Source organism: Paramormyrops kingsleyae, chromosome 3 (assembly GCF_048594095.1).
Source record: "Paramormyrops kingsleyae isolate MSU_618 chromosome 3, PKINGS_0.4, whole genome shotgun sequence".
Lineage (NCBI taxonomy): Eukaryota > Metazoa > Chordata > Actinopteri > Osteoglossiformes > Mormyridae > Paramormyrops > Paramormyrops kingsleyae.
This window is the reverse complement of record NC_132799.1, coordinates 26,900,880-26,909,984: the sequence shown is the minus strand read 5'-3', so window position 1 is coordinate 26,909,984 and position 9,105 is coordinate 26,900,880. Positions and strand designations below refer to the sequence as shown.

At 46.6% G+C, this 9,105-nt stretch overlaps 1 protein-coding gene across 2 annotated transcripts; it reads left to right on the top strand.

Annotated features, from left to right (window-relative positions):
* The first annotated feature begins 451 nt into the window (after nt 1-451).
* Nucleotides 452-8,267, top strand: LOC111857297 (fibroblast growth factor 6). Of its 2 annotated transcripts, XM_023837989.2 has the most exons (4): nt 452-1,756; nt 2,263-2,366; nt 5,183-6,094; nt 7,451-8,267. In XM_023837989.2, exons 1-3 carry the CDS (start codon nt 1,417-1,419, stop codon nt 5,357-5,359), a joined length of 621 nt encoding a protein of 206 aa, XP_023693757.1. In that variant the 5' UTR covers nt 452-1,416; the 3' UTR covers nt 5,360-6,094; nt 7,451-8,267. The 2 variants fall into 2 exon arrangements, with proteins under 2 accessions (XP_023693757.1, XP_072566093.1); XM_072709992.1 differs by lacking the exons at nt 5,183-6,094; nt 7,451-8,267 and adding an exon at nt 4,551-5,144.
* Nucleotides 8,268-9,105: the final 838 nt, after the last annotated feature.

Genomic DNA, 9,105 nt, shown 5'->3' with positions numbered 1-9,105 from the left:
CTTCTTATGTTAACTAAAGTCCTCCTTCTAATTTTTATATAGGCTATAACTTTTTTCCACGATCTATTTAACATAAGATCCGTCTTTTTTCTGTCATCTTAATGCGATTTTGGTTTGTCATAGTAATTCAATCTAATTACATCCTTTTAACCTGCTCACAGATTCAGATAGACAGCTCGACTATCTAAATTTGGGGAGTTCACAAAGGAAAACGGCTCATTACGAACATGTCAGAACGATCGTGCGCTGAACTAGAATGAAAATTAATTAATATGATACTTATTTGTGTCTCCGTGCGCATACACACTGTTTTTTTGTGCCGTCGGCTGCTATTTGATGCTTTTTGCGGATGTCTACTCGATACGGTCTTTTTATTATTACTGCCGTTTTCACGACTGAGCAGTATTTATGCTTAGATATTTTTATTCTGCATTTCTTGGTTCAAAGTTGCTCTGCCCACTTGTCGGACGGACGCCTCGGAGGTATCACACATCCAGCTCCGTATTCCCCTTTAAACAGCGCCGCTCTTTTACGTGCCGCGTCCCTGACAGCCGGAGCACCTGGAGGAGCGCCTGGAGGGCTCGCTATGCCCTGGCGTGCGGTCATTCCCGCGGCTCTAATCTGTACCACAGCACAGGAGGAAGAGAGAGAGAGAGAGGGAAAAAAGCTGCACAACGGGGCCTCTCAAATTTCAGGGACTTCCATGGGGAATACGTTTTGCTTTTTTGTCACAAATCCTGCAGGGTGAGAAATTTTAACGTATCGTAACGTGGACTTCCGGGACAATCAGCGCAGGAAGCGGCTGACAGGATTGCCATTGCTCTCCGGTGACTGCTGCACCGTTTTTACACCTTCCTTCTAAATAAGGAAGCGGGCTGTCTGACATATGACCGCCGGCCCAATTTGGACTCTGCCAAAGTGCCCATCAAATCCCATGATCGCTCAACGCCATCCAATGAGGATCTCCTTCTCCACCGTCTCACATGCGGCATGACAGCGCTCGATTGAAGTCCCAGCAGAGTTGGCATTGCAGTTCAGCGCTTCAGCTCTTGCGGGCTTGCAACTTTCTCTCCCCCCCCCAACCCCCCTACTTTGTTTGAAGTCAGAGTGATGTCATATAAAGATGCGGATGCGTGGCAAGGTGATTTAGATTTTTGGTGAGTGGTAATCTCCACGGCCAGCGTTGCCCACCGAGAGGCGCGGAGCGGCACAACATGATAATCACCACCACCGCCACCTCAAGCACTGCCGCGCTCTCTCCTTTTTCTTCTCCGCTCTCGGGCTTTCGTTTCATGCCCGAAATCCTGATCTGCCTTCCAAAAATAAGCCTGTGCCACCATGCCGAAGAAAGAAAAACAAGAAGAGTGGTATTTTTAGGACCATTAATTTTGACCACGTGCCCCGTAGGTAAACCGGATGGCCATTGCGCAAAGACTCCTCATCAGTATGTCCTACGAGGCCGGCACGCACTGGACGTTGACTGCGATTGTTCTCCTGGGCTTCCTGCTGGGGATTGTGTCAGCATATCCGATTTCGAGCAGGACTAATGCAACTTTACTGGAGAAAAGATGGGAGACCCTGTTCTCCCGCTCCATTCTGGGGATCTCGGGGGAGAAATCGGACCTGAACTGGGAGAGTGACTATTTGCTGGGCATCAAGAGAGTGCGGAGGCTGTACTGCAACGTGGGCATCGGGTTCCACCTTCAGATCCTTCCAGACGGCAGGATAAACGGTGTACATAATGAGAACCAGTACAGTGAGTTGCATCCAAAAATGTAATGCAATAGAGGACACATACTATGAGTGGTCGCAAGTAATTACAACTTGAAGAGCATCTGTATCCTCGTTATTTTGCATGATATTTAATCAGCCGTTAAGTAAGCATCAGATGTCTCCTAAAGATAAATCTATTAAAAAACTAGTACCCATCAGTGCTAAATATCTTTCCAGGCTCAAACATGACATGAATGCTTGGACGAATTTAGATGCCAACTTATTTTTACACGGGATCTTTTTGCGGCCCAGAAACGGGCAGTCATGCACGTCCGAATCTGTAGATATAGGAGATTTTCTTGTGTTTAGTGACATCTTCCTGGATGAAATATATTCAGAACAAAGGCGACGCGATCAGACCTGCAGCCTGCAAGGTTACACCCACATCATAGTGCGTGTCTGCTATTGTTTGCTCCGGCGACCGTACATTGTGTCAACCTGACCGGTTTCCTTTGCAAAGTATAACGCCTGATATTTTTCTCCAACTAGGTCTAATAGAGATCTCCACGGTAGAGCGAGGAGTGGTTAGCTTGCATGGAGTCAGGAGTGACCTGTATGTCGCAATGAGTAGCAGAGGAAGGTTATACGGCACGGTAGGTGTGCATAACTGTTATTCCTTTCGCTGTTACCGGCTTGCGGTTTGGAGAGAGTGAGTGATCAGCTTTGGGGGGCAGCGTATCGCCGGGTAGATCCGTGTTGGGGAGCACGTTTGACAAAAATGTCCGTGCGTGTGGTGTGCGAATTGATTGCAAATGAATTGCACATCTAGCGGATTGTTCGTATTAATAATTTTAATCGGGCCTGCAAAATTGTTTTCTTGTTTGTTTACGTGTTATGAAAAAATTAAGCGTGTCACAGATATTCAATATGCATAAAGCGAGCTTTCCTTTATGAATAATTTATTCCCTTAATAATTCATCGTCAGTCTTATAGTGTTGACGATCAGCTGGAACTATGACAAATGGGCATGTGGAAGGCATCGTTTCGTGTCCCGCTTTTGTGACAGTTGTGGGATCAAAACGAGCATTTTGCCTCCGTCAGTGTTAACTTTAACAAGGGACATTTTAGCGAAATCACCTTTCAGAGAAGGCAGCTTTACGTAGAATAGTTACGCCACCCGCCTTTGGGGGGATGACAAAGTATCTTCACGAGGAGCCCAGTAATTTTGCAGATGACAGCTTAACCGAATGTTCACTTCGCGTTTTGTCACATTGTCACTGCTCTTGACGCAAAAAATCCACCTCGATTTATATATAAAGGCTTGCAAGAACAGAGGCAGGCGAAGCGAGGTGTATTCCACGTAATGTTAATAGTTTCTTTTTTTTACTGTAAGTCTGCGTGCCGCACAAGGTAGCCCTATCCACTCAGCACAAGGTGCACGGATCCCCGATCTAATGGGAAGCCTTTACACCGCAGATAATCCTAAGAACTGCTTTCTCTGGGATAAACGATGAAGCTGATATCGATATGTAGCTATGCAATTTAAAGACAGTTTTAAAGAGCATAGTTTGTTTTATCTGTCCTTTTTTGTAGACGTTTACAATGGCCCATAAACTTCAATGAATCTTTTAGGCTATAATATTTGCCTAAATATAAATAAAAAAACAGTTAGCTTGTGCTTAAGACTATATTAGAAGACACACCAGAGAATGTGTATTTTTGATGATTATTATCATGGGTATAATATTTCCTTAATGGTGCTGTGTATCATTTCCAGAAAGCTCTGCATTTGTGGAAGCATCTGGGAGGTGCGGGGTGCCGGAGGGTGGGGTGGGGTGGGGGGGGCTCGTTGGGTGAGGTTTGGTTGCGAGACTTGTGCCCAAAAATGGGGTTTTCAGGCAGCTCAGCGAACGCCTGGGCAGAGGAGCCACTGCAGAGGGCTGCTGTTAGAGGATGATGTGAGGGTGCGTCCATCTCGGTGTCCTGGCTTTGAAGGGAGACTGCAAAAGTGCCTCAGTCTGATAGAACTGATAGATTCGATTTATTGTATATTAAGGGATTCATTCATGCTAGACTGAAAAAGACTGCTTCTGATATACTATACAAAAAAACCACTTCATTCATTCTATAATGGAGAATGCACACTATAATGAAAAAGGCTGCCTCGTTTAATGCTACAATGAAACATAACCTCATTCATTATGACGAAGAAGAGTAATTCATATTGTATTGAAAAAGACTGCCCACAATGAAAGATACCTCATTCATATGATGAAGAAGAGTAATTCATACTGTCATGGAAAAGGCTGCCTCATTAATGCTGCAATGAAAGACTACCTCATTCATTATATAATGAAAAAGGCTGCCTCATTAATGCTAAGGTGAAAGACTACCTCATTCATTATATAATGAAGAGCAATTCATTCTGTAATGAATAATAATAATCATACTATAGTGAAAAAGAGTGGCAGTTATACTATAAAACAAGACCACCTCATTTACGCTACAGTAAAAGATTACTTAATTTATTCAATAATGAAACAGACTTCCCTGCTTATGCTACAGTGAAACACTGCTGATCTCTGCTGAGAGAGCAATGAATTGGTAGACAATTATCACGCAGGCAGGATTAGTGAAATTGTTAGTAATAAGTAAATAAGGGCATTGTCCCAAGTCAAAAAGGAACTATTCTGTTGTATATCCTTAGTGGCGTGGGGGCTGTTGCGTGACAGTGAGCTGGGGGGTGCCCTGTTTCACCACCTTGAAATTAGTCAAAATGTATCTGACAGCGTTACTCATTCGCTCCCCCTTTTGTTCCCCTGTTTTTTAATACTCAGACAGACACATGTCAGGCAGCCATGACATCGCAGGACATCGGTGGTTCAGTACACTGCTGTTCCCACGCTGCTTAATGGCTTCATGCCTACTGGCCCAATCAGCCCACTTTCCTGGAGAGGACAGTCCATTCCTACTTTTTCTAACTCGTCATTCGTACCTTGGTTTCTTAACATGGCTTTTTTTTGCAAGCAACCTATGTTGTTTTCATTGTTTGCAGCCTTCACTGTGTCGTTTTCTAAAGGTTACATTTTTTACAAAGTCAATTAGAAGCTGGCATCGGGTGCAGCAGTGCAGTCCTTCCTGAGACAGCAGCTTTAACCGCTTTGCTGCCTAATGCTGCTTCCCCCCCAGCAAAGAAAACTGACGTTCGGTAACCAGAGATATTTCATTACAGCTAAAATCATCTTAGTATCGATCCACAGCTCCACTGTTTGTGTATTTGCTGGCAGAAATGTCTGAACGTCTAGTGTGATTTTTCTGGACTTAGTAATTGGTTTAGGAAAATTTGCCTTGCATGCCTGATTGTGAAGAGCGGGTAACACCAGGGGTGCAGTGTCTGTATGTGTGTGTGTGGGGGGGGGGGGGGGGACGCAGGGCTTTCCCCTCACTCCATCTCCTTGGCCCTTTCCAGGCGGCCTTCCGGGACGAATGCAAGTTCAAGGAGACTCTGCTGCCAAACAACTACAACGCCTACGAGTCTTCGGTCTACCAGGGATTCTACATGGCGCTCAGCAAGCATGGCCGGGTCAAGAGAGGGAACAGGGCCACCACGGCCATGACGGTCACACACTTCCTCCCTCGAATATGAGCTGAAGTCGCAATAACTCACTAATTTGCACATGGGGATCTTCCCAAGTTTGTTTATATATATATATATATACATATACATACACTCACCTAAAGGATTATTAGGAACACCAACCTAATACGGTGTTTGACCCCCTTTTGCCTTCAGAACTGCCTTAATTCTACGTGGCATTGATTCAACAAGGTGCTGAAAGCATTCTTTAGAAATGTTGGCCCATATTGATAGGATAGCATCTTGCAGTTGATGGAGATTTGTGGGATGCACATCCAGGGCACGAAGCTCCCGTTCCACTACATCCCAAAGATGCTCTATTGGGTTGAGATCTGGTGACTGTGGGGGGCATTTTAGTACAGTGAACTCATTGTCATGTTCAAGAAACCAATTTGAAATGATTCGAGCTTTGTGACATGGTGCATTATCCTGCTGGAAGTAGCCATCAGAGGATGGGTACATGGTGGTCATAAAGGGATGGACATGGTCAGAAACAATGCTCAGGTAGGCCGTGGCATTTAAACGATGCCCAATTGGCACTAAGGGGCCTAAAGTGTGCCAAGAAAACATCCCCCACACCTTTACACCACTATCACCAGCCTGCATAGTAGTAATAAGGCATGATGGATCCATGTTCTCATTCTGTTTACACCAAATTCTGACTCTACCATTTGAATGTCTCAACAGAAATCGAGACTCATCAGACCAGGCAACATTTTTCCAGTCTTCAACTGTCCAATTTTGGTGAGCTCGTGCAAATTGTAGCCTCTTTTTCCTATTTGTAGTGGAGATGAGTGGTACCCGGTGGGGTCTTCTGCTGTTGTAGCCCATCCGCCTCAAGGTTGTGCGTGTTGTGGCTTCACAAATGCTTTGCTGCATACCTCGGTTGTAACGAGTGGTTATTTCAGTCAAAGTTGCTCTTCTATCAGCTTGAATCAGTCGGCCCATTCTCCTCTGACCTCTAGCATCAACAAGGCATTTTCGCCCACAGGACTGCCGCATACTGGATGTTTTTCCCTTTGCACACCATTCTTTGTAAACCCTAGAAATGGTTGTGCGTGAAAATCCCAGTAACTGAGCAGATTGTGAAATACTCAGACCGGCCCGTCTGGCACCAACAACCATGCCACGCTCAAAATTGCTTAAATCACCTTTCTTTCCCATTCTGACATTCAGTTTGGAGTTCAGGAGATTGTCTTGACCAGGACCACACCCCTAAATGCATTGAAGCAACTGCCATGTGATTGGTTGATTAGATAATTGCATTAATGAGAAATTGAACAAGTGTTCCTAATAATCCTTTAGGTGAGTGTATATGTGTATATCTATATACATATATATATAAAATATCACTTACACAAACACACATACGCATCTACATAAATGATATGATGTACACACACCAAAACACACTGTCTGCAGATCAACACTACAGTAGTATTTAATCTTTATATATGTATATTTGGGTAGTTACCTTTATATTAGAATTGACGTATATGCCATACTTTGCTGCTTAATATATTTATAATCATTATACAAGGCAGAGAGGCTCAACGGGCCATTGAACTTTATATAGGTGCTTGCCATAAGAGGCAGAGACCTTGCCTTGTCACTGGTATGACTACTATCCTCAGCTTTTTGAGGTGACATAGATCCTTTTTATTACCTCATATAATCACCGCCTGAAAAGATGCATGAAGTTCCTCTTGGCGCGGCCCCCCGCCGGGCCTCTGCTCTGTTTCCGCCCCTGCGAGAATGCAATACTTTATGTCAGCCCCGCCCCATTATGTTACGCCCCGCCCATTTGTACTAAGCCCCGCCCCGTTTACTTATGCCCCACCATTTCCACCATCATTGTCATTTTCTAGTATGGGAAATGAAGGTTCTTGGGGCTGGGGCCCCTTTACCGTGTGATGAGATGGTGCCTTAGCGTCCTGCCTACGGCCCCCTTTACTTGCACACGCAAAACGTAGCCGGCGGTCCAAAATAGGAATCACGATATGCGAGTCATGTGACTCTCAAGGCCTCCTGCAGGGTGACTCTAGCCTAATTCCTAGAGGGCCAGGGGATGACTTCTGTGTATTTTTTTTCCATAATTAGATTAAATTAGTAATCGAACCTGAGCTGGATGGAGATCAGAGGAAGTCGTAGGTCGTAGCCAGAGCTGTAGAAACCCAAGGTGCTCCGACCGGGGAAACTTGACAAGCAGGACTCCCGATCCCCCAGCGCCAGCGCTGTCGAAGCCGCTACAGCAGCCACGCGCCTTGGCAGCTCGTCCCAGGCGTGCCACACGGTCGATGGCTGCTGGTTCTTGGATTTATGGGGGGATGCAGGGGGGGGAATTTCCCAGGGGGACAGGATATCCCTCAAGCGGCTGCAGTTAGGCACTTACCCCGGATATGGGTGACGCCACGGCAAAACCACCCCAACTTACGGTCCAAGAAGATGTCTGCATGTCAAGTTGGACTGTTGTAAATAATAATATGAAACTGGGGGGGTAAGCAGGAGGTTTACGCTGCTGTTCCAGCTTCTTCTGTTGCACGCTCTGCTCCTGGTGACAGCCCCTTGTATGAAGATCATAGAGGAGGCCTTGTTCTCTTCAGCTGGCTGCGGACTGGCACAAACAGGACGCGACCCCAGCAGCGACAGTGCTGTGGCTGTAGGACGGGGGGGAATGGGCCAGTGACGATGCCTGGATATCTGTGTGGGGTCACTCATGGCCCCAGGATGGACTGCACCCCCACCTCTGCCCTGTTTTATGGAACTGGGGGCTTATTTTAATCTGGAAAAGACTTATGGAGTACTGCTGCTTGTGGATGCTGTTGTTTACTTAACTCTGAAAGAATGTGGATCCAATATGGGGGGTGCGATAAAGTACTTCCTGAATACCTGAGCAACCCCTCTACCCCCACCCCAACCCCCCCCCCCCCCCCCACCTGTCGCCATAAAAAAATAAAAAGACCCACCAGCAGCGACCTCGAAATTCCACCAGCGCCCACCCGTGCCTCGAAGCCTGTTTGTCCACTTTTAGTTCACGGCCAGGGTCACGGCACCCCCCCCCCCTCCCCATTGGCAACCCCCGGCCCGTGGGGGCAGCTTATGAGGTCATACTGCTTGCGGATTCCACCCAGACTCATCTGTTTATCTTTATTCATTAATAGTGTACAGTTTTGGGGAGGAGATGTTCCACGGATCATGTTCCATCTGCTGTGGCCATCGTGATCGTCTGCCTGGCGACCGCTGGTTCGATGGGCCAACTGGCCTGTCTCTGATAGTCATGCCAGTCTCCAGTACTCATCGAAAATGGCATTTAAGCTCATATGGGAAAAAGAGAAATAATATGGGCGGTAAAAGCCGTCTGATGTCGGAATCGTTGGCAGATTCCGGGTTCCACTTTAAAAATAAGCGCTAGGCAGAAGGTGAGAGGTCAGGACCCTCCCCAGCTGGCATGCCGCTCTGATCTGCATCCGAAATGTATTCGGGGGGGGTGGGGGGGATCTGCAGACTTGGTGCAGTGGGGGGGGGGGCGTTTCAACCCTGCAGTAGGTCCTGTGAGGGCCTCGGGTAGTTGCTGTGTCACCGGCCATCCTGTGCCACCATCTCCAGACTGATATTAGTCTGAAGTTCTTCAATTAAGGTCCCTCCACAAACTCAACTCAACATCCCTTTATAAGCAGGTTTCAGAGGTGAAGGCCACTTTGGGGAAGGGGGGGGCGGGGGGGGCACCCCCTGGAGGAACGGAAGTATGAGCACCC

Excerpts from the sequence above, each read along its gene's own strand:
- LOC111857297 (XM_023837989.2), top strand. The coding sequence starts at position 1,417 with ATGGCCATTGCGCAAAGACTCCTCATCAGTATGTCCTACGAGGCCGGC. Across the intron at positions 1,757-2,262 it reads ACATAATGAGAACCAGTACA|GTCTAATAGAGATCTCCACG; the intron begins GTGAGTTGCATC and ends TTCTCCAACTAG. Across the intron at positions 2,367-5,182 it reads GAGGAAGGTTATACGGCACG|GCGGCCTTCCGGGACGAATG; the intron begins GTAGGTGTGCAT and ends GGCCCTTTCCAG.